Here is a 24,871-nt window from a genome sequence, read left to right as displayed (position 1 = left end):
TTTCTGCGGCCACAATTTAAGTCAACCACTCTTTTATCTGTAACAGTTTATGACTTCCCCTTTTTTAATCATCACAGAATGCCTAGTCATGCTTCAGGAGTGGGAAGAGAGAATGTGTATGTGTGTGTGTGTGTGTGTGTGTGTGTGTGTGTGTGTGTGTGTATTCAGCAGGTCATGTGGAAGAGGCATGCTTGCAGCAAGACAAAAAGCTGGAGATTGATCATCTGTCAGTCAAATGAACATTCCATTTGGAATGTGACTGAGAAACAGTTGAAGGCAAGAGTTAACTGCTTGACTGAAACTGATGGTCTTTGGTCTTTGGCTGATGGTGGTAACTAAAGCAAGAAGTTGATTTTATCACTTGGACTTGGGATAATCAAGTTGGATTTGGCCTGGCTGATTTGAAGAAGAAAAGGAAGGACAGTAGTCCTTATATCTCTCTCTGACTGGATCTATTTCATGCTAGTGACTGAATTGCCATTTCTCTCAATATCCTCCAACATAAAACTCATTGTAGATAATAGGGAAAACCCAATACCTCTTACCTCCATCCTTCACCTTTGTCCTGTCTTCCCCAAATAAACCCCTTGTTTGACAAAGAAGATTAAGAACCATTTCATTGAAACCTCACAGCTCACACTGAGTGACTTGAAGGAGACTGAAGAAAGGGGAGAGGGGAGGCTGAAAGGCTTCTGAAGAAGGAGGTACAAAAGGGAGGAGGTTAGGCAAAAAGAAGATAACTATCTGATACATTAGTTACCTAGTATCCATCAATTATACTCTCCAAATACCATCTATTACAGTCTTCATTTATACCTAGAGTTTCAGTAGTAGATCTGTAATAGATCTTGGAATATATCCCTCTCAGATATAGGAGCCCTACTACAGTAGTTTATTCTTGATTTTCCTGATAATTGTCTTCAAATCCCTACTTTAGTTTATCTGTATAACAGCTAACTTTCATCCTTTCATAAAGTGGTTTATATATTTTAACTCATTTGATCCTTATAAAAACCCTATGAAGTCTATACTTTAGAAATAATCTTCATTTTACAAATGAGAAAACTCATGCTTAGAAATATGTAAATTGGGTATAGAAGCCCAGCTAGTAAATTTCAGAGACAAAATTCAAATACAAGCTCTCTCCTGTCTAGGAAATCAAGCACTCTTCCCACTACCCATATTACCTCAATGTAAAAATAAATAAGCAAACAAATGAATGAATGAAAGAATGAATAAATAATAAATAAAACAAAAAACTCACCTTGTTTTCCTTATCTTAAAAAGATGACTTCTTTTAAAAGTTCCATAATTTCTCAAAAGAATATTTTGTCTTTTTTTTTTTTTTGGCAAAGAGTATTTCTAAATCCTTTGAGGGGAGAATAAAAATCCATCAATTTCTAAAAGATGAGAAGTGATGAGTAGGTATAGGGAGGAATAAAGGTACAAACTGCCATTTTGTGATTAGTCATTAGAAAGCTTTTCATTGTTGAGAATTTCTGAGTTCAGAGTGGAATACATCCTGGGCTTTTCACCATTAGTAGAAGCTGATTTAAATGTAGAAGAGGAGTCAAAGACTAATTGGCAAGATTATTACTAGTCAGCTCTTGTTGCCCTCTTTTTGCAGAAACATGCTGTTAATTTGAGGGTTATTGACGCAAATCGCTACTGAACTATTTAAGAGAAATTTTTAATTAGGTTCATTTTACAGATGAGAAGCCACAATATACTAAAGCAGTTTTGAAAAAGTCACACATAAAAATGCAGCATCTCTCAGTTCTGACTTCATACTTAAAATTGGATGTTACCCTTGGGATATATACAGCCAGCTAGTCACTGATTATTCCTATGTATTTTTTGATGTTGTTCAGTTATTTTCAGTGTTATCCAACTCTTTGTGACTCCATTTGGAGTTTCCTTACCAAGGATACTAGAGTATTTTGTCATTTTCGAATTCAGTTCATTTTATAGACGAGGAAACTTGAGATAAACAGGGTTAAATGACTTACCCAGGGTCCCACGGCTAGTATTTGAGGCTATATTTGAACTCAGAAAGATGGATCTTTCTAACTCTAGGCCCAACACTCTATCCACTGTACCACTTAGTTGCCCCTATCTATATGTATATGATTTTTATTATGTTTTTTAAAAATACATATGTATTTGATTTTTCAAAATACCATTTTAGTTTTATTCCTCTGTGCTAGCTCCCTCTGTTTTCTTCCTCTTTGTTCTAAGAAAATTTTGTTTAAACTTAGAGGGATTTAGGAGAAAGAATACTATCCACATTTAGAGGAAAAATTGTGGGAGCAGAAACACAGAAGAAAAACAACTACTTGATCACATGGGTTGATGGGGATATAACTGGGGATGTAGACTCCAAATGATCATCCTAGTGTAAACATCAACATGAAAATAGGTTTTGATCAAGGACACATGTAAAAGCCAGTAGAATTGCAAGTCAGTTACAGGAAGAGGCGAGGGGAAGGGAGGGAAAGAATATGATTCTTATAACCAAGGAATAATGTTCTAAATTGACTAATTAAATAAAACTTAAAGAAAAAAAGGAAAAAAGACATTTTATTTATTCTAGATATCAGACAAAACATAATTATAAAGATAAATTTATTATGATCATAACTAAAGATCTATCAGGATATGCAAAAACTGCCCTCTCCAGATTCTGGTCAATGAAATGTGTAAGGTCATCTGCTGGGCATTTTAGTAATTAAGGGATCCATGTCTCCTTTCCAAATGTTATTTTTCATTTGATGGGCTTATGCTTTTCAAAAAAGCAATTCCCTCACTAACCACTGAACAGGAATAGGCTTAGATGTGATCTTTTGAGTCCAAGAAGTGCTAGAGTTATCAGGAAGAGGTGACTGTGGGCAGGGAACATTTCTGTATTAGAGATATATACAAGCAGAGGGAGCCCAAGCATTAGCCTGGCTACAGATTAGATATGGATTCTGAGGGGCCAATGCAGTGAAGGTAACATGTAAAAATGGCCCTTCAGCAGTCCTGTAAACTATTTTGTTTTCTTAAATCTCCTGGCCATGTACAAGAGTAGTTTATACTGTTACTTGTTCATTTAAATCTTTCTGACAATGTGTGTTTGTAAGTCTTTTGTGTTAGTATTTTTCCATGTTAAGAAAATAAATATAGCTATTTCATATTGTATTTATATTTATGGATTGAGTATATGTTCAATATTATATATAAAGTACCTTTCTGCTACCATAAGCCTTAAACAAAAATTTTATAAATTGTATGAGTGATGTAAGAAATCAAAGAGTTTGAAAGAGAGGTATCTTAATTTTATTAATTAGAAAGCAGTTTCCCTTTAGTGTGTACTCAGCTTGATCCATCTCCTTGGTTGTACTTGGGCCCCATAAGACAAAAAAGTAAATCCAGTGCCTTAATTAATGCCTTGGCTCAACAGCAATTTTCATTGTTACACTATAATAACTTCAACCTCAAACATCTATAATTTCCTCAGTATTGGTACTCCATCCATATCAGTTGGTTGTTGTAGTCCAAGTATGACATTTCTTTCAGAGAGGAAATGCTGGGGATTGGAATAAGATTAAACATTGAGAAGGAATATTGGAGTTAAACTGGAATATATATTTAGTGGAGATACAGTGCTAAATCTCTATATTGTGGAAAGGAAACTAAAACAAGGTCTGGACTTTCTGCCACTGTGTTGTGTCAGGGTTAAAATTATGGTTGAGACTGAACTTAATAATTATATTTGGTCACCAAGGATTTTATTTATAAAATCCTAATGAAACACCCAAACTGGTGAGCTGAGGAAATTTTATGGTGATTTAATTGATATAATGTAGGAGATTTAAGAAGAAAGAAGGAAGAGGCTAGTACCTGGTGGGAAGATTAAGAGATCTAGAAAGTAAGGTTTTGAGTGTGAAGGAGGGAAGAATCAGCTTGACCTCCAAAGGGACTCAGCTAAGATGCCCGAACCTGAATCAGCTCAAGGGCAAAACTCACCACCAACACTCCAAGATGTCGAAATACCTAGAACACTCTCAGCCAGAGTCACCTTTCCAGGGAAAGAGGAGGAGAGTCAGGAAGTGATGTGCCTTATAATAGTAGTATTTCAGTAACGGAGGATGACGATTGTCTTTGTGCGTTTTCATCTATGATAGATGAGTGTGCACAAAGACACTTGAGCGTGAAGGAGATTTAAGTAGAAAAGTCGATGCACAGAGACAGTCCCACTCTCTTCACGTTGGGAGCCTGGGTCCAGTGGCATGAAAAGTCGTTACACCTGGAGACTCCCTCAGCTACATTGGATGGCCGTGTTGTCTTTTGTGTTCCAACACGCCCTAAGCACTTCCACAGTGCTTTGCTGTGTCGCCATCTCAGCCATTGAACCTTCTTATTGGTTTCTTCAGTCTGTTCAGCCGAAGCAGTCTTCACATGCTAGGTGAGCAAGGCAGTTCACCAGGGGTCTATGACCTGATGGCTATTCTCACAAGGCTACTTCACACAGCCTGTCGAAGCTGTTGCCTGGGGTGTGGCCTCTGCCGCATGCTAGCAGCTACTAGGAGCCACAAGTGAGAGCTGGGTGTCAGGTGGGGGTCAGAGGCTGGAGAGCTGCCCTAGAAGGGCATGACAAGCCCTCCATATCAGAGATTCTACCCCTCCCTGAACACCCCATACACCCCTTATATAGTGTGTGCCTTATATAGACAGTTTTACATCACTTTCCTGCGTCTCATCTGTACCAATGATGATTTAGCTTGACATAGAACAACCCAGAGGTCTGTCCTTTTTTCTTCACATGTCTGTTGAAGGCCATTTCCTTAGATAATTAAATCTTGAGTTTGATGCAGACCTTCCAAATCTTGTTAAACTAAGAAGGGAGGAGAAATGTAGTTTCCTGATTCTGTTATTCCAAATATTCTGTTAATAACATGATTCTGTTATTCCAAATATCTCCATTGTTACTGATCAGGAAATAGCTAAAACACATCTTCTAAAGAATGGTCTGATTAGGGTGGAATAGTTTTAAAATTCACAGTGGGAACAAGCAACAATGGGAATATAAGAGAGAGAAGAAATTGTTAAGACTGACAGTGGGTGGGGGAAGGGGCAACTGAGAGTGGCAGTTGGTCTTGTGACTAGCTCTTCCTTCTTGGTGTGAGGAGCTGCTCTTCAGAGTCTCTGGTTTGAGGTGCCTCTACTTTCTTCAGCCCAAAGAGACAGACCCAACTAGCTCTTAAGGTCAGAACTTTCCTTATTGCTTGCTGTCTACTGCTCAGATTTTGAACCAGAAAACTAGCACAGATATAGCATAGACAGGAATAAGAGAAACCCTCCACCAGCCTGTGAGGCCTGGCCTCAGCTCCAAAGGTGAGAAAGACTCCAACCTTATTTAGGAACTCTTCCCTTTTCCCTGATACCTCTCCAATTTGAACTCGTTATTAAAATTTATCTTATTTAAATATCACAGTCAGATAAGTGGACTATCTTTTCTGGTGCATAGAGGGAGCTGAACCTCAGTTCAGTCATCTAAGTACAAATGGTCCTTATCGGACCCCAGCTGGGCAACCAAAGTCTGGGGAAAGGCTTGTCCCTCAGGAAGGTCCGTGATTACCTGCTCTGGGGTATCTGTGGCATCAATCCATAGAGAAGACATCCCTGCAGGCTCATTTCTTGGACACCCCATTTTGTTAAAAAATAGCCTCTCAGCAGGAAGTATCTCTCTCCTTTGCCTCACTGGCAGCCATATTCCCTCTCTCCCTTCAACTCCTCCATTCCCTGCTACAAACCTTCCGTATCTCCTGTTCTTCATAGCCACCCATCTTTCTCTATAAATATTACAGCTTTTGGCAGAGCCAGTTAGGTTTTCCAGCTTCTTTTGTCAAGAATTTGGGAAAAAGAAGGCAGTTGGAAGTGTCAGAGAAGTTTCAGAGAAATTGGGCCTTAACATACATTTCAAAAGCCTATGTGACTGTGGAATGCAGCCATTTTGAGAGCAGAGTTGAGTGCAACTAATTTGCCTAGTAACACCACAGCCAAAAAAACCCCACTACTTCTGAAGGGAGGAAGCAACTCTTAAAGGGTCAGACATTTTTTCTGTTGAAAAAGGCTTTTCAAGATACAAGACAGCAAAGAAACTATTACTTGCCATGGGTTATCTAGGCTGGATTGGACATTTCTTTAAATCTTTTACAACTTATTTTTTGTTAAGATTCCAGATTATATTTATTTTCTACTTAATATCTATGAAAGTTTTCAATGGCTGAATATAAGTGTAAATTCCTTGATTTCATTCATTCCCACATATGCTGGAATATTATTATTCTTAATCCAATTATACTATGCCCTAAAAAAGGTGTGCATCTAATTTATGGGAAAAAATCAAAAGACAATGAAATGGCCGTGGTGATTTTAGTCATGAGGGAGGCAATGATGCAACTAAAGCAAATAATTAAGCAACTGACCGAGAAGAAACAAAGTGGCAAATATATTAACATACAACATGACATACTTAAAAATAAAAATGTAGTTAAGCAAGAAAATACAGGTAGGGCTGAAGGTGGAATACCAATATTGCCACTAAAAGATCAAGCAAGCCTACAACCAGATAGCAGCATAATTCATATTAAAACACATAAACCACTTACAACAGCTGACCTTGAAAGTCTGAAAAAATGGATGCCTTCCTGGTTTTCAGAACCTGTGAGATGTTTGAAAGAATTTAAAAGAGCAATTAGACTTTATGATCCAAATTTCCATGATACTGAAATTCTTCTCTCAGAATTATTTTCAAAAAGGGGGAAAAAAAAACCCAATTCATTGATGAAACTAGAAACAATCCAAATTTAACATCATGGCCAGAGGAGGGAACAGACTTAGAGTTATCTCTAATACTAATACAAATAATTGCAATAATGCAAATAATGCAAATCTGCATTATCTAAAAAAGATCAGAAAAGATCTATGAGAGGCAATGAAAAGTTTTTCAAAAAGACCAGATACTTGGGAACAATTTGAGAAATTGAGACAGGAAAGTGGGGAACATCAAACAAAGTTTCTTGATAAAGAATTGATAGAGTAATTGAAGTAGCGGAGGATGTGCTTGGACTTGAAAATCTAACTGAACAAAATCTCAGACACATAAGGAGACAATTCATGAAAGGCAGTAAGACCTATTAGATCATATTTTAAACTTCAATGCCCAGACTGGGAAACACTAAGTCTGGAAGATTTAAGAAAAACTGCAACTTACATATTCACATGTGTCAGATAGTTTTAGGGTTCTGACTTTAAATCTACATTTAAGTGGTCATCAAATAAAATTCCCAAGTCAGTCTGGAAATTTATAGTAATTTAATTAATATAGAGGGAAGGAATTTAAAGAGAAGGAGGAAAGAGGATATAGGATTTCTCCTACCTGGCCTATGCCAGGGGTAGTTTTAAACTCCCCACCTCTAGGTCTCTAAAGAAGATTAGAGGCTTCTGAGAGGAAAAGGTTGGAAAGTAAAGGAGGAAAATTCAGCCAGAAACTCACTACCAAACCAGATAATAGCTTGTATGCTGAAAGCCTCAGCACGTAGCTCTCAGCTAACTCTCCACCGCCAATCAGAGAAAGAGAGAGAGAGAGAGAGAGAGAGAGAGAGAGAGAGAGAGAGAGAGAGAGAGAGAGAGAGAGAGAGAGAGAGAGAGAGAGAGAGTTCCCTTGAGGGATGAAAAATCTCAAATATATAGACCTTTCATCCTTGTGTCTCCTCCTCTAAATTTTCACATCTACTAATCACATTAAAGGCTTTTTCTCCAGGACTACCCATACTTTTACTTTTCACCTTCTTTGATTTGTTTATATCTTTAGAATTACTTAACACTTCTTTGTTAAGTTCACCTTTTGAGTCACTTGATCTTTTTTGTGATTAATTTAACCTTTATAGTTACTTAATAACTTTTTGTAGTAGCTTAAAGTTCTAGCTTCACTATAAGGTGAGAACTAAGTACCTTCATTGTTTAATCAGGAGATTACAATTTTATCTTCCCCTAAAGAAGGTCTAAGTAGGATGGAGTAGTTTTTAAAGTTCACATAGGTCATAAAGAAATCCTAGAGGAAAAAGATGAAATAATAAAAGAGCTTAAAACCAAGATCAAGGAGGCAAATAGCACATAAAGAAATTGAAGAAATAAAGAATTCTTGCCATCCTGCAATCATACAAACCCACAAGAAATTACACACAAAGCAATCAAAGGAGAAATATACCCAAATGTTTTTTATGTGGAAAAATGGGTCACATGGTTTGAGAATGTTATTTAAAGGCACAATTAGTCCAAGCTAACAACAAATAGAGGTCCTGTAAAAGCAACATAAAGTATAGCAGCAACAATACACAAACAAATAAAAAATGTTTTAATTGTAATTGCAAGAATTCATTGCAAGCACCACATTTAGAAACCACGGAGAGATACATCCAACAAGGAGCAAAACCACATCATTCACAAGTAGTCTCACGGGATGCAAAACAAAGTCAGTTATGAAGCCAGGTGCATGGGGTAACATCAAAAAGGCAATATGGGAAAGGAAATGGGGAAAAGGAAAAGGAAGGAGATTGCATGCAAATAGAACTTGGGGGCCCAAAAGCACAAAATAAAACTAAAGAACAGATAGAAGAAGAAATATATAATTAGATAATGATGTAACAGAGATTAAAGAGAAAATTTTTGGAACAGTGGAGCAAGCTACAAAGAAAGAGGAAGGAAGAGAACTGGCTACAGTCTATAATACACAAACCTTAAACTTATTAAGACATTATACTTTAAAAACAAAGAACATGAAATATTAGATCCAAGCAACAGTGATTTGAAACATTTCTCAGCACAAGAGAAAAGTAACTCAGCAGAAAGGAAAGAATATACTTTAGAAACAGGAAGGGGGCAGCTGGATAGCTGAGTGGATTGAGAGCCAGGCCTAGAGACAGGAGGTCCTAGGTTCAAATCTGACCACAGACACTTCCCAACTGTGTGACCCTGGATGAGTCACTTGACCCCATTACCTAGCCCTTACCACTCTTCTGCCTTGGAGCCAATACACAGTATTGACTCCAAGACGGAAGGTAAGGGTTTAAAAAAAAAGAAACAGGAAGTATAAAACCAAAAACAGAGCCATATGAAACACAAATAGTAGAGGGTTATAAAGATTCTAAACAAACTGCAAATGAATTAATTGAAGCACATGAGCAAACAATAGAAGTGTCCAATGGGGAGGAAAAGGCAATAACAGAGAACATTCAAATTAGCAGACCTCCTGGAGACATGACACTGAAGGCAGGGATGATATTACAAAAGAAAATACCCATGACATAATAGAAAAATCAACCTTAATCCTTATGCAGAAGAATTCCAAACAATAGTAACTGCACAAGAAAAAGCAAACATAAACATTATTATGCAATCCTTAAGTCTCCATGATAATGCAATTCCATTGCAAACTGATGATGTTTTGCAAAATGAATGTTCAAAGCAACAAGAGAAGTCTGTAACTGAAGAACAAAAGTGGAATTTGAGCAAAATAGAAATACATGCACCTATGGTCCAAGTATGCCAACAAAATGAGAACACAGAACCAAGGGTCATGATAAAAGTGGGTAATGAGATCTACCCAGCTCTTATTGATACAGGGGCAACAAAATCTGTTTTAAAAACATCTCCTGAAGACAGTCAAATCACAAGTTAAGTACAAATAATGGAGGCTACAGGGGAAAAAACAGAGAGCACCAAAACTAAAATCAAAAATGGTAACTCTAGGACCCCTAAAAACAGAACGCACATTAATCCCAGAATGCCCAATCAACCTTCTTGGGAGAGATATTTTGTGTAAAATTGGAGCAAACATTCAATGTGATAAATCGGGGAAAATCTTTCTACATCTACCCAAAGACTCTTTAAAACATTATCCATTGCTGTTCATGGTGCAAGTGGATGATGAACAAGTTCAGAATGAAGGTACAATATTTGAAGTACCAAGTGATATACCAGAAGGACTTTGGGTCACATATTCTACAGATGTAAGGATTCTAAAGTCAGCAACACCAATAAAAGTTGAAGTTAAAGAAGGGACACCACCAAAGATACCACAACACAAACTAAGTAAGGAAGGCATAGAGGGGATCAACCCAATTATCTGAAGCTTGTTGGATCAGAAAATTTTAATCTCAACAATTTCAGAACATAATACACCAATAATACACATAAAGAAAAAGAAATGTGACTCTGAAGGAAAAGTTCAATGAAAACTGGTCCAAGATTTAAGAGCAGTAAATAACTTTGTTAAAGTCCCATGCAGTCATTCCAAGCCCATCTAAAATAATTTCAGAAATTCCAAGTAAATCTAGATATTATACTGTCATTGATCCGTGTAGTGCTTATTTTAGCATTTCAATTGCAAAGGAAAGCCAAAAAATCTTTGCTTTCATTTGGAATGGAACTCATTGACATGGGGAAGACAACCAATGGGATTCTGTGATAGCCCAAAAGTATTTTGCCAAATATTGCAACGAGATTTAGAAAACATCCAATTCAAAGAAAGCAAAATTGTGCATTATGTAGATGACATTCTTCTTGTATCTCCATCTGCTAAAGTTTGTTACCAGTACAGTAAAAAACTCCTCCTAGAGCTATATAATAAAGGCCACAAAGTTTCCAAATCAAAGCTACAATGGGTCATGGCTAAAGTGGAATACCTAGGAATTATCTTGGAAAAGGGGACAAGAAAGATTTCCAAGAAAAGAGTAGAAGGCATTACAGAAGCTCATCATACCAAAAATCAAGAAACAACTGAGAGGCTTTTTAGGAGTGACAGGTTTCTGTAGACAATGGATCTTAGGCTATAGCCAAATAACAAAATGCCTTACGGATTTAACCAAAAACACAGTCACAGAACCTTTGAAACTAACAAAAGATTTCCAAGCCTTGGCACAACTCAAAGAAGCAATCATAACAGCTCTAGCCTAAGGTATTCTAGAATACAACAAAGAATTCCATCTCTTTGTACATGCATAGCTTCTGGAGTTAGTCCAAACTTTAGGCCCCAATTTTAGGTCAATGGCATATTATAGTACACAGCTGGATATAATTAAGAAAGGAGTTATTCCCTGTTTGAGAGCAATCACAGCCACAGCAACCATGATTCAAAAGTCATCTGATTTGGTATTAGGATAAAAACTTAATGTCTACTACACCAACTAGAATCTGTCTACACCAACTAGAATCCATATTGAAGAAATGTCATTTACAAGCTTGCACACAGCTTTCTCAATAAGACTTTCTCAATAAGAAATTGTGTTACTAAGCAATGAAAACATCACTTTAAAATGTTGCCAACCATTGAATCTGGCATCCTTGATTCCAGATCTGCCATTTGAAGGGGAACCCATATATAATCGCCATGAAACAATATCATTAGAAGAAAAACCAAGAAATGATTTAAAAGACACTCCCCTGGAACAACCCAAAATTGAAATGTATACGGATGGTTCAAGCATGATAGTTAATGGAGAAAGGTACCCTGGAGCGGCAGTAGTAACACAAAGAGAGACATTATGGTATGCATCTTTATCAAAGCACATGAAAGCTCAAGGGGCAGAGCTAGTTGCTTTATTAAATGTTTTGCAAATCAGGAAAGATAAGCAGGTCAATATTCACCCAGATTTCCAGTACGCATTCTCAGTAATTCATGCCACAACAGAAATTTGAAAACATAGAGATTTTTTGACAAGTGCAGGCAAAGAGATCACATATGCCAAAGTAATAATGCAACTTCTTGAGGCCGTACAACTGCCCAAGGAAGTGGCAATAATCCACTGTAGATCACACACAGGGGCTAATGATCATGTGTCCTTAGGAAACCATAGAGCTGAAATTACAGCAAAATTTGGAGCTAGAGAAGGACCTCTACATGTATTGAATTTCTCAATAGTTGAACAGGACAATCTAACTAATGCCTACAATGAACAGGAAATTCAATCATGGATAAAGAACTTAGGGGTGAAACAAATAAGAGGTATATTGTTTTCACAACTAGGCAAGCCCATCCTGCCGAGAATGTTATTTTATCATGTGTGCAATGCAATACATTCACAAGGACACTATGGAACCCAAGCAGTGATCAATGTAGTTAGACAATTTTGGACTGCACCAGGAATATCCTCATATGCCATAACAGTTTGTCAAAAATGTAAAATTTGTGTGTAGTTCAATCAGGGAGTGTATAAGACCAAAGAGTTAGGAGGTCATCCCTTAGCATATACTCCATTTGACTGCATACAGATAGATTTTATCAATATGCCAAAAGACAAAGGGTTTAAGTATTGCCTTGTCATCGTAGACAGACTGACTAGATAGCCAGAAGATTTTCCTGCCAAAAAGAACAACACAGCATTTATGATCAAAATCCTATTAAAAGAAATCATACCTAGATTTGGGATTCCCACAAAATTGGACTCAGACTGTGTAAGTCACTTTACTCAATCAATATTAAATGAAATTTATAAAAATCTAGGAATACAAGCAACATACCACACATCGTATCATCCCCAAAGTTCAGGGCAAGTGGAGAAATTAAAGAAAGACATCAAAACATTGATAGGAAAATTTTGTGCAGAAACACACCAAAAATGGACAGACATTTTGCCATTAGTTCTGTTCTATCTTAGAACATGACCCAGTGGAGATTTCCACATCTCTCCATTTGAGATGCTATACAGACATGCAATTTGGCAAGGAAGGATGTGTAAACCAGCTTACATTGCAATGATAGGTGGAGACTGTCAATTAACAAAATATATACAAGCTTTACAGACAAGAATAGCAGAGTTGCATGATATGGGCTTGATACAACAAACACTACCCCTGGACTACAATTTGTGAGTGACAGTGGGTCTTGTGAGGAGCACTTCCTTCCTGGTGTGGGAAGTGGGAGGAGTTTGTTCTTACCAGTCTCTGGAGAGAGAGTGGTGCCTTTATTTTCTTCAGCCTGAAGAGACAGGCCCAATCAGCTCGGAAAGTCAGAACTTTTCTTGTTGCTTGCTTTCTAATGCTAAGATTTGAAATTAAGAAAACTAGCACAGATATAGCATTCATTTTTACCTTCTCTGGGCATCTTCAGCATCAATCCATAGAGAAGACATCCCCGCAGGCTATCATAAGTGGTTCATTTCTTGGACACCCCATTTTATTCAAAAATAGCTTCTTGGCAGGGAACATCTCTCTCCTTTGCCTCACTGACAGCCATATTCCCTCTCTCCCTTCAACTCCTCCATTCCCTACCACAAACCTTCCCTATCCCCTGTTCTTCATATCCATCCATCTCTCCCTATAAATATTACAATATAGTAAAGATTCTGATCAAAAGTGTGTGTTGATTCATTTATCCATGGAATACCTTTTGGCTAAGAAAACACTATTTTTTTGAGGTCTAACTTTTCTATGTTCCAGGTGGCCCAGAAGCCACTCTCATTCCTCTCCAGAATATAATCCAGTTTTCTCTACCATCCTCCAGAAACCTCTTCATCACGAATGTTCATTCCAACCTTGGAATCCACATATTGGGGGAAAAACAAAACAAAACTTCCAAACCTGTAGACTCTTCCTCTGATTGGATGGCTTTTTCCAGAAACTCTAACTAAAAAGGGTACCCAGATCTGTCAAGTCTCATTCTTCTCTGATCTGCACTCCCTCACTCCATCCAAACAATCCCTAATATGTCCATGAGCTGGATACTTTTGTCCCTTGTCTCTCTATCACCACCTCCATGTTTTCAGCTTCTTCTATGTATTGTCTTTTTTAGAATGTAGGGTTTTTTGGGATGAGTTGGGAGTGGAAGAGAGTTTTTCTAAATTTGTATTTGAACTGTATTTATATCCTCAGGGCTTAGCACAGTACTTACTTTGCACATAGTCAGTCCTTAATAAATGCTTGTTAAAGGATGGCACAACAATATCTAAAGCCTTAATCCTATGTGTCAATCATGTTTCCTTACCTTTTAGAGAAAAAAAACTAGCCTATCCCACAAAACAAAGATGCTGGTAGATGTCACTCCTACCATACAGTTTAACCTGTATTTTCCTCTGGAGAATAGTGGCAGGTAAAAAATGCTGAATTTGAAGTCAAAATACAGATTCAAATTCCAGCTCTGCCACTATCTGTGTGATGTGAGAAAAGTCATTTAATATGTATTAACCTCAGTAACCTCATCTGAAAAATGACCTGGAGAAGGAAAGGGCAAACCACTCCAATATCCAAGAAACTCCACGAAATGCCCCCCCCCCCAATGGATTATTGGACACAACTGACAGGACTCAATAACAAGCCAACTGAATTATCTACTCTGTCTCTTTCTACTTCTAAAGCTATGATCCCATGTTTTAATAACTTGCATATGGTTTTTGAGGGTTGCTGTGCCAAAATTATAATAATAATAGTCTATGACTAACCTGGTGATGAGCTTCTAACTAGAACTAGTCCATTAGTGAAATTATATGTTGTAAAATTAAGTGGAAAACATTTTAGTGTCCCCAGTTGCTGTCCTTCCAATTCCCACTTATAAAAGACTAGAAAATCTTTCTGTGCCTGCTATTTGTTAATGTTTAAAAATATTTTATTGATGTCATTTGTTTTTGTTTTCTATTACCTACTCACCCCACCCAGAAAGTCATTCCTTGTGATAATTTTTTATAGGAAGTGAAAAAAATTCATCAAAAAATACATTGAAAAGTTCTGATGCAAAATTATATACTCCCAGATCTCAACCTCTACAAAGGAGTTGGGGAAGATGTCTTTTCATATCTCTTTTTTGAGACTAAATATTTTCTTTTGAATGGTTTGTGTTTGTTGTTCTTTATACTTTGTTTTAATCATTATGTGTTGCTTTTCTGGCTCTACTTAATATTACTTTCCATAACTTTGGAATAAACATCTTTCCATGATGTTCTACATTCACCATGTTCACTAAGGGGGCATTATGGAAAATGTTGGACCTCAAATGAAGATGGCCTGAGTTCAAATCTGGCCTCAGATACTTCCTAGCTATATAACCCTGGGTAAGACATTTAACCTCATTTTTCCTCAGTTTCCTCAACTATAAAATGGAGATATGCACATATATGTATATATGTGTGTATAAGTTTTTCCTTCTTTCTCTCTCTGAATCTATAGACAGGCATAGAAACTCATATATATATATATATATATATATATATATATATATATATATATATATATATACACACACACACACACATACTTTCATATAAACACTAGGTTACTCCCATCATCCTCCCTCTCTGAATCCTGCTCTTACAGAATGCTACTGGAGAAAGTCATGTAACATTATGAATGAGTTTCTTCAAGTTTGTTTTATCTAATCTCAACCAAGCTCTTAAATTATTAGTTCTTTTATTCTTCTCTTATTGATTCTTTATTATCTCCCCATAGCAGCTGTTCCAAATCTTCCTTTCTCAACTAACTACAGTATCCTTCTGTGACATTTTCTCAATGAAAGACAAAAGTCAATATGCTGGGAATGACCCAGGATGCAGTGAATACCTTAATGTCCTCTAAGTCTGACCAAACTCTAGGCTCCACAGTGCTTGCTTTAGCCATCTTCTTAGCTACTGGAACAATTTTTCTCATCTTCCTATTTTACCAGGAGAAATCTTCACAGAATTGGGATATACATTCAACAGACTTGAGGCATGTCAGTTACCCTCACCCTAGTTTTGGCCCATCTGCAGCTATGGCTTTATCAAGGTGTGGCCACTGTGCATGCTATAGCTTCTTAGAACCACAGGTGAAAATTGAATTAAAGGTAGACAACAAAGCTGGATGAGCAGTCCTCTTGTCAAGCTCTCACACCAGAGATGCTAGCCGTCCCTGAATACCTCACAAAGAAATAAAAATCCTTCCTAGATGGATAGGAGATGATAACCACCCACCTAGGGACTTCTTCAGGACCAGTAAAGCACAAAACCCCTTGGGCTCTAGAAACAAAGTTTATTTTTTATAATAGGAGTAAAGAGGAAGTGATAGGTAGGTTCCTAAAACTATAGATCTAATCTCCACCCAACCTCTTCTTCTTTAGAATTCACTCAAGCTACTTAAACTCCTTATCTCTAACTAAGACCCAGAAAACCCAGCTATCTGAATATCCTACTATACTAATTAATATGGATTATCAAAAAGATAATGAGGAAGGACTCACAGATGTATTTGAGTCCTTATCTAAAGCCTGGGGTTGTTCCTAGACATACCTAGAGTCCCAGATGACCAAACTCTGGGGTTCACCCTTACCAAATGGATTTCTGATAGATGGATCTCAGGCAGATGGTCTCTGCACTTCAGGGGAAAAGCAGTATGCTCCAAGGCAAATTCTCAAACCAAGGAATCACTAATCATCACTAATCTTTCCATAAGATTAAGATTTCCAAGGGAAAATTGCCAGAGCAAAGATCCTCCTTCCAACTCAGCCAAAACAGGAATGACAGTTAATGCCAGTAAAAACTCCCACAATCCTTTTCTTCCTTCCAGAATCTTTCCCCTCAGGGCTTATATACAAAATTTTCCTCCTTTTCTCTTAAAGCTAATCCATGAAATTTACTCTATCCTTTACTTACTTCCTACAAGAGATTCCATTAAGTATGTTATAAGTATCATACTAAACCTTGAGTATACATTTACAAGGAGGAGGGATTCATTCTCTGCCCTCAAGGAACTTACATTTTAATGGGGAAAAATAACATTAAAAGGGACTGAAAAGCTGGAGGGGATCGAAGATGTCAAAGCTCACATTAAGAACTACAGATTGGCACTTGATATAATAATGATAAGTAAAATTTTAGGGCTTACTCTGTGACAGGTACTGTTCTAAGCATTTTACACTTATTATTTAATTTAATCCTCACAACAACCACAAAAGATAGATATTATTATTATCCCCATTTTACAGATGAAGAACCTGAGGCAAGCAGAACTTAAGTGACTTGTCAGAGATCACAAAGCCAGGGTCTGTGCCTACATTTGAACTGAGGTCTTCTAACTTCCAGTTCCAGTGCTCTGCCCACTGTACCAAATATTTGCTAAAATATTTCAGAATGAATTGAGATGTGTTGTAAACTTCAGAAGATGGGATTTTTGTCCTTTGTCATATCTCCTATTCATTCTTCTATAAAATATTATGTGTGCTCTCAGTGTTAATGAAGAAATACATAACATTTTGAATAGACATTTCCATTGTTGGCATGGACAAAATATCTCCTTGAAATCTAATCCTGATTTCCAGTGGTGCATAAAGCTGATCACTTAACACTTCAGCATTCAGGCCTTTTCACCTGTGAAGACAGGAGACATAAAAATGATGTATTGAAAATTAACTGTTGTGCACAGAAACTATTAGTTCCAGATGAAAGCTGTTGTGTTGGTATTAAGCAGTGTTATTTATTATTCCTGGAATAACTCTTTGAGTTTTAAGTATGGCTAGCTTTCTCAGAGCTTCAGATAAACCCTAAAACTACATTGGAAGACAGCAAATTGAGCTGCCAAATGTGTACTTTTTCAAGGTTGAAAGAAGAGAGGGACATTTTTTTTCTTATCGTCCTTTTTGGCATTTTCAGACACATACACACAATTGTGTGTGTGTGTGTGTGTGTGTGTGTGTTTCTTACTATCCTTTCAGGCGCGTACACACGGGCGCGCGCACCTTTTTTTAAGGGCCAGTAAGAATTTTCCGGTGTTCTAACAAAGGCTCTTACACCAGACTGATCAAGGTTTGCAATTTCCCTTCCCTATGGCTTATCTCAGTGCCCTCACCTAAGCTCTTCCTGGTTCTCTAAACGAACTTGGGAGACTTTGGACTCTGCAGCTTTTTCCGGTGTTCTTTCGCTTGTTTTGTGGATGGGGGTCGTTCGATTTTGGGGGTGGTCCCCGATCACCGAAAGACAAGGGAAGTACCGGCTGAATGGCTCCACAGTCCCTTGCAGGTGTGTAAGGTGCAGTGCCGCCGTTTCCGGAATTAAAAGCTATCCACCCTTTGTTTTCTCCCCTGCAGCCTCTTGCCTTAAATAGTTCTTTGTGCAGACATTTTAAAGTCAGATTTTTCTTTCTTTCTTTTAAACATAATGCAAACAAGCAGCCCTCAAGTCTGGCCATCTGATATTTCTTCTTTGCTAGGAATTCTCCCTCCACTCCTTCCACTCCTGCTGCCCAGCTTCTCTCCGCTAATTCCTAATTCTGGGTAATGGGGATTTGGGAGGTAATTTTCCCTCCCCTTCTCCTCTGGGCCTCGGGCACCCACCAGCGACCCTGACAATGGCCACCTCACCCTGAATTGTGGCGCGCAGAAGTGAAACCCCGGGATTTGGCGTAGGACAAAGACTTACCGGCTTTCGCTACTTGTCTTGACTGTGACTTTCTTTCATGGGTCTGGCTTTCAAAATGGCCTCTGTTAAAGAAAATCAGCCACTGTTTTGTCAAGAAACAGTGTCAAGAAACAATTCACAGTATCTTTTGTAAAGTAAAAATATGCCCTTGCCCTTTAGGGAGATCTGGAAAGGAATTCCCCAAGATGAATTTAGAAAGTGTAACTCTTTGGGTATAAAAAAGAAAGTGAAGGGGAAGGGAAAGAGAATGTGGATGTGTGGAAATTGTTATTCTTTGGGGATGACTTTTTATTTCCTTGGCACAGTCCGGAGAACATTTTCGCTTTGATTTTCAATATTTTAACTTGAGGCAAATAAAAATAGGACGAATACATAATACCCACATTGACTTTGCCTTCCTGTGCTGCCGTCTGTTCCCCTTCTTCAGCAATACATATATTTCCTTTTAATCTTAGCAATAAATTTTACTTTCTGAACATTTAACTGCTTTGGCTGCAATGCAAAAGGAACTTGTTGCTCCATAAACTTTGATGTTAGTGTAGGGACATCTGCTGGCTCATCTCTAGAAAAGTTCACTACTTGTTGTTTGCTTTTTAAATTTAGACATCATGTCATATGACTGACCCCAGAAGTATTATAACTTTGTGATTTCATTGTCAAACTTTGTTCTCTATAAATACTGGCGCTCTCTCTGTCTCTCTGTCTCTGTCTCTGTCTCTCTCTCTCTCTGTCTCTCTCTCTCTCTTAATGTTTATGGCTCCAATGGAATGAAAAAACTGTTGCATTTGGAATCATGTATGGTTTTTTATTAATTATAATTTAAAAGTGATACTGTTTTACTTAGTGAGAAAAACAAGGCTTGGGTTAAATGTCATACTTGTGGTCAACAAGCTAGAAAATGTTAGTGGGGAGATTAAAGTCCAGGTTTCCCAACTGCAAATTCTCAACTCTTGTCATAACAGAATGCCTCAACTGCCTAGGCAAAGCAAAGACTGAGATTATTAGTGCCCTATAAATAAACTAAATTTAGTGAAATGAAGTCTAGCATGTAGAGTCAGAATGGTTCATTTAAAAGGAGAGGGACTGTATTGTGCTACATTATTCATATTGTTGTATGTACAGATCAAATTTGTAAGCTCTTTATTTTTCTTTCCTCAGTAGGATTAAAACCACCCCCACCTTCTGCCATAACATTGCCAAGGAATTTGCCTATGGCATATTCATATTGCATATCTGTTGGTTGATTGAAGTGATAATTACCCCTTTAAAGTACATTACATTTTGCCTTCTCAACACTTCACAATATCCAGCCCTTTTGAATAATATTGGACATTGAAAAGTCTTTTCTTGACATTTGACAGACTGTCTAAATTAATAAAGGATATCATTGTGACCTGAGGGTTTAGATAATCCACTTGTTACAGTATTACTTTGATAGGGTAATCCCCCTGTAAGGAGTAGCAATGAATGGAACTGGAGAAATGTTAGAGAAACCTGAAAATGCAGGTAGGGCAAGTCAGTCTTTCTCCTTTTCTTCCAGCCTTCTGGGTCACTAACACATGTCTAGGGGATTAAAGAATTCAGATCCCAGATATCTTCATGTTTGCTTTTATTTTTCCTACTTATTCTCTAGGACAGGAGTAACTGGTCAGTTCCAGGGAGAATTATTTCTCCATTAGCTTCTGCTTCCTGAGATGGTACTGGAGGAATCTACTACATAATTCACAATTGCTCATGCCTGCTTCCCATTCCCAAATTTTGTTGTCCAAATAACAGCACTGTAATATCCAGTAACAAAAAGAGATGGACAGAAATCATGAGGAGAAGAGATTTGTGAGATGTTGGCCAGTACAGTACTTTAGAAATACAGGAGCCTCGGCTAAATATGTCTAACTGAAAGAGCAGAAGCATTTTAGTTTCATTTTTCTCCCTGCTTAGAAATCAGAGAAGTAGTTAACACAGGAGCTTCAATCATATTTCAAAGTAAAAAGTGAAAGGAAAACATGTTTTAAAAGGCTGAGAGACAACCAAACCAGATCTGTTCAGTGCCATAAGCATCTTTTTTTGTTTGTTTGTTTGTTTGTTTTTTGTTTTTTAACCCTTACTTTCTGTCTTAGAATCAATACTAAGTATTAGTTCAAAAGTAGAAAAGTGGTAAGGGCTAGGCAATTGAGGTTAAGTGACTTGCCCAGATTCACACAGCTAGAAGTGTCTGAGGCCAGACTTGAACCTAGGACCTCCCCTCTCCAGGCATAAGTCTCTTAACTACAGAACCACCTTAGGATCTTTATGTTTTTTATTCCAACCATGGTAATCACCACACCTCTTAACTGTTCCCAGTAGCAGGAATTTATTCATAGTCTCTCTGAATTAAAATATTAAGGGATTTGGTTGCTAGTATCTTTCATTAGTTCCCAAGATGTACAATCTGCCTTATTGCTTCTTCTTGTAACCTCTTTCTTTGAGCAATCTATGTCTTAATGTTAACAGTCTTCACACAGATCATGGTTAAAGTATTAATATTAAATTACATAGAAGTTACACATAGAAGTGCATTGTATAAGTTGAAATTTTCTGGGTTTGATGAGAACTTCTGGTATTATGATCACTAAAGGCAGTGTGGTTCTCAACCTTTCTTATGCCGTGACCCTGTAATACAGTTCCCCATGTTGCAGCTACCCCAAACCAAAAAATTATTTTGGTGGCTACTTCAAAACTGTAATTTTGCTGCAGTTATGATTCAGAATGTAAATACCTGATATGCATTATGTATTCTCATTGCATTATGGCAGGCTAAGATCTGACAGTTGGAGAGATGGAAATGCCTCAATGGATACTTTGAATGCAACCTGAACTCTTCCTCACTCTTACTCTGCTAATTCAAACTCCTGAGAATGAAAGTATATATGGAAGTTATGGTCTGTCATTGTTTATATGAAAAAAAATCAGAAATTAAGAACAGCTTAAAAGAAATATTGAAAACTTGTAGAAAATGCCTGTTGCTTCAGGGGGATTATAAACCTTTGATGTACTTTTGCTGATCTTAAAGGTTGCTACCAACCAACTTCTGTCTTATTCATGTTTGCCTATTACAAAGAATGAAACCAAAACAGAGATTTGAACATCAGTCCAAAATAGCTAGGGCTTTATATTACCTATGGGGTTCTTAATCATGAGAGTCCTTTATTCTTTTAGCATGTATTATTTTTCATTTTTAGGGCCTACTCCATCCTACTTGTTACATATGTACTTCTGGGAATTTGTGTAGCAAATGATTCAAAACCAAACATTCTCTTGATAATGGCAGATGACCTTGGGATTGGAGATTTGGGTTGTTATGGCAATAACACACTCAGGTAAGAGCTATACCTAATGCCTATTTCAGTTTTATTTATAGAAAAGAAAACTTGCTTACTAGACAAGAATAACAAATTCTCATATTTGTTTAAAGAAAAATAGAAATCAAGCCTTTTAGACATGGAATTTCACATTCCTTAGTAGGCAAGGAAAATATTGGACATTGCCACAAGGTTTATTTTGACAAGAAATCAGTGTACTGAATGCACATCATGTTCAATTTCATCTTTCTTTCCATAAGTCCTTGTATGAAATGGTTCTGTCTCTCTCAGTGCCTAAATTATCCCCTTGAAACAAATTTTTTACCTTCAATAACTACAACAACTCTTTTCTAAAAATCAGAGTACTTGTATTTCTAAATTTACTAAAAGTTCTTTGTTAAATATATTCAACCACCTATTACCCATTAAATTGGGAAGAATAGCATGAACAATCCCAAACAGGGTAAGCTGAAATAATTTATATTTGGCATTGAAATTAATTTTCTTGTATATAGGTTTTGTTTGTTTAAGAAACATATTACCTTTCTAATGGAATTAAAATTAAGGGTTTGACTAAAATATATGAGAATTCTAAATAATAAAATATTATAGCTCAAATCAAAATGACTTTCAATAGTTTTTATTAACAAAATAGGTGGAGAGAGTGAAAGTTGAGAAATACAAAAAGGGGGTAGAGAAGACAGTTAGTGTATTACACTAAATATTGATCCTGTGCTCTACTCAGCCCAGCACAACTGGTTAACCCTCAAACTTAAGTTAAACTCTCTCCAGAAGCCAGGAAAGGAAAGCCAGCTCTTCACTCACCCAAGGTCCCTCCAAGAGGCAGGTCAAGACGACTTGTGCTGAAGATGATGACCTGTAGAGGACGACTCCTAGAGCCAGCCTCTAGACCTGGAAATTCAGGGCTTTTATAGTGACTTCTTGTCCCTTCCCCTCTTCAAAGGGGAAAAATCACAGCTAAATTTGTTTAGCACTGCCCAGGGGGGATGTGGGGGGTGGGTGAGCAGTGTCTTGCAGGATCCACTTCTCATCCTCTGGAGGTGTAAACTCTTATTAAAGGATTCACACCTTCCTGACTGATTGAGTTGTTACCTACTTTAGCAAATGACTCTTACTTAGTGTCTGGTGAGGTACTAAGTACGGGTACTAAAAGAAAGTCTGATTTACACTTCACAGTCTGGTGAGGTACTAAGTAGGGGTACTTAATTTTGTGTTAACCAAGTGTTAACACAAAATAAACAAAGAGAATAAAGAGTTCCCTCTCACACTAATTATGTTTGAGAACTTAACAAAATTAATTCACATGTCCAGGGTACATACTAATTGATGTAAATAGAGAAATATTCTAGTAATATAATGGAATTTTAATGACTTTAATAATAATAATGGAATTTTAGAGCTGCAAGGGACCTTAAGGATCATGTAATACATTCCCATTAGATGAGAAAACTAAGGCCTGGGAGCAGTTATTTGCTTAGTAAAATGTAAGTTTATTGAGAGGAAGACAATTTCATTTTTGTCCTCATTTATTCAGTATCTACCCGCTTCCCTAGTGTCTAGCAATCATTTTATAAATTTTTGCTGAATTTAATTAAATTTCATGACTTGTCCAAGGTACTACAACTAACCAGTTACTGACTTCTCACTATTTCCTGATGTCTTCTATTGCCTTTCTCATTGGGTAGAGTGGGGGAAAAAATTGGATAAATCAAGATATTTTGGTTTCAATGCTTCTTTTGCAAATTAATTATAAAGGCCTAAGAATTCTCTGGACCTGTTTCTTTCAAAAGCTGTAAAACAAGGGGAATGAAGTTAAAAATCCAAAGTTCCTTTTGGTGAGTAAGAAGATTAGGGACCTATGGAGGCTGGTGGAGCATTGTGTTGCCTTGCTCCCCTAGTCCTGCTTCCTCCCCATTGGAGACTTTCCCCTCATTCCCCTGCCATGGCCGAGAGTGACTGGGACATGGTGATGGCTCTGCACAAGGAGTGCTCCACAGCAGCCCAGGACAAGTTCAAGCTGGCCATATTAGCAGCTCAGAGAAAGGGAGATGTGGAGACTTCCAAAAAATGGGTTGCTGACCAAAACAAACAGCACTCTATCACAAAGAACACAGCCAAGCTGGATTGAGAGACTGAAGAATTTCACCATGACAGAGTCATTCTAGAAGTTGGCTAAGTGATCCTAGAGGGCTGGCAGAGCAACGGACTGAAACAGAAGGATCTGGCAAAAAAAAATCAATGAAAAGCCCCAAGTTGTTGCTGACTCTTAGTGCAGACAGGCCATTCCTTAATAACCAGGTGTTGGGCAAGATTGAAAGAGCCAGTGGTCTCAAGCTTCGTGGAAAGGACATTGGAAAGCCTCTTGAGACAGGACCAAAGGGGAAATGAACACAAGCCTTGAAATCAGGTCCTTCAGACTGATCTCATCTGGTGGGTTCCCCATTACCACCAAAACCAATGTGTTTCTTCACATTGCCAAGCAGAACACAGGGGTATCAGACTTGACTGGGGAAGGAACCTTCCAAATCTATACCTGCTGTAATAAAAACAAAAAACAAAACCTTGCAAATTAAATGATTCTCTTGGCTTTTTTTCCCCTTCCTATTCTGAATATTGAGGAGCCAGAACTAATAATCCTCTTAATTTTATCAGAAAATGTTTATCTTTCTAGAAGCAATTATAATTTTTTTTTAAATAATATTTTATTTGATCATTTCCAAGCATTATTCATTAGAGACAAAGATCATTTTCTTTTCCTCCCCCCCCCCCCATAGCTGACACGTGATTCCACTGGGTATCACGTGTCCCTGATTCGAGCCCATTGCCATGTTGTTAGTATTTGCATTAGAGTGTTCGTTCAGAGTCTCTCCTCTGACCTGTCCCCTCAACCGCTGTAGTCAGGCAGTTGCTTTTCCTCGGTGTTTCTACTCCCATAGTTTGTCCTCTGCTTATGGATAGTGTTTTTCTCCTAGATCCCTGCAGATTGTTCAGGGACATTACACCACCACTAATGGAGAAGTCCATTACATTCAATTATATCACAGTGTATTAGTCTCTGTGAACAGTGTTCTCCTGGTTCTGCTCCTCTCACTC

At 37.5% G+C, this 24,871-nt stretch overlaps 2 protein-coding genes and 1 pseudogene across 5 annotated transcripts in view; 2 read left to right on the top strand and 1 right to left on the bottom strand.

The window, feature by feature from the left end:
- Positions 1-18,710, bottom strand: part of LOC130455864 (uncharacterized) — a 64,573-nt gene extending 45,863 nt beyond the window's left edge. The window contains exons 1-2 of one of the 2 annotated variants that reach the window (XR_008914065.1): positions 18,420-18,710; positions 15,281-17,372 (exon numbers count right to left, since the gene is read on the bottom strand). The gene's annotated coding sequence lies outside the window, so the exon portion shown is untranslated. Of the gene's footprint in view, positions 1-15,280; positions 17,373-18,419 lie in introns of those variants that run through there. The other variant, XM_056807714.1, reaches the window with a different exon arrangement.
- The window catches only part of LOC100010127 (arylsulfatase D), a 37,923-nt gene continuing 30,782 nt past the window's right edge, over positions 17,731-24,871 (top strand). Inside the window, exons 1-2 of one of the 3 annotated variants that reach the window (XM_007500967.3) lie at positions 17,746-18,020; positions 21,638-21,775. In XM_007500967.3, coding sequence (XP_007501029.1) covers positions 17,935-18,020; positions 21,638-21,775 — 224 coding nt within the window. In that variant the 5' untranslated portion in view covers positions 17,746-17,934. Of the gene's footprint in view, positions 18,021-21,637; positions 21,776-24,871 lie in introns of all 3 variants that reach the window. The other 2 variants (XM_007500966.3, XM_056807713.1) reach the window with 2 other exon arrangements.
- On the top strand, positions 21,673-24,352 carry LOC103100399 (endothelial differentiation-related factor 1-like; annotated as a pseudogene).

Source organism: Monodelphis domestica, chromosome 8, assembly GCF_027887165.1.
Source record: "Monodelphis domestica isolate mMonDom1 chromosome 8, mMonDom1.pri, whole genome shotgun sequence".
NCBI classification, from domain to species: Eukaryota; Metazoa; Chordata; class Mammalia; order Didelphimorphia; family Didelphidae; genus Monodelphis; species Monodelphis domestica.
This window is presented reverse-complemented; position numbering and strand designations above follow the sequence as displayed.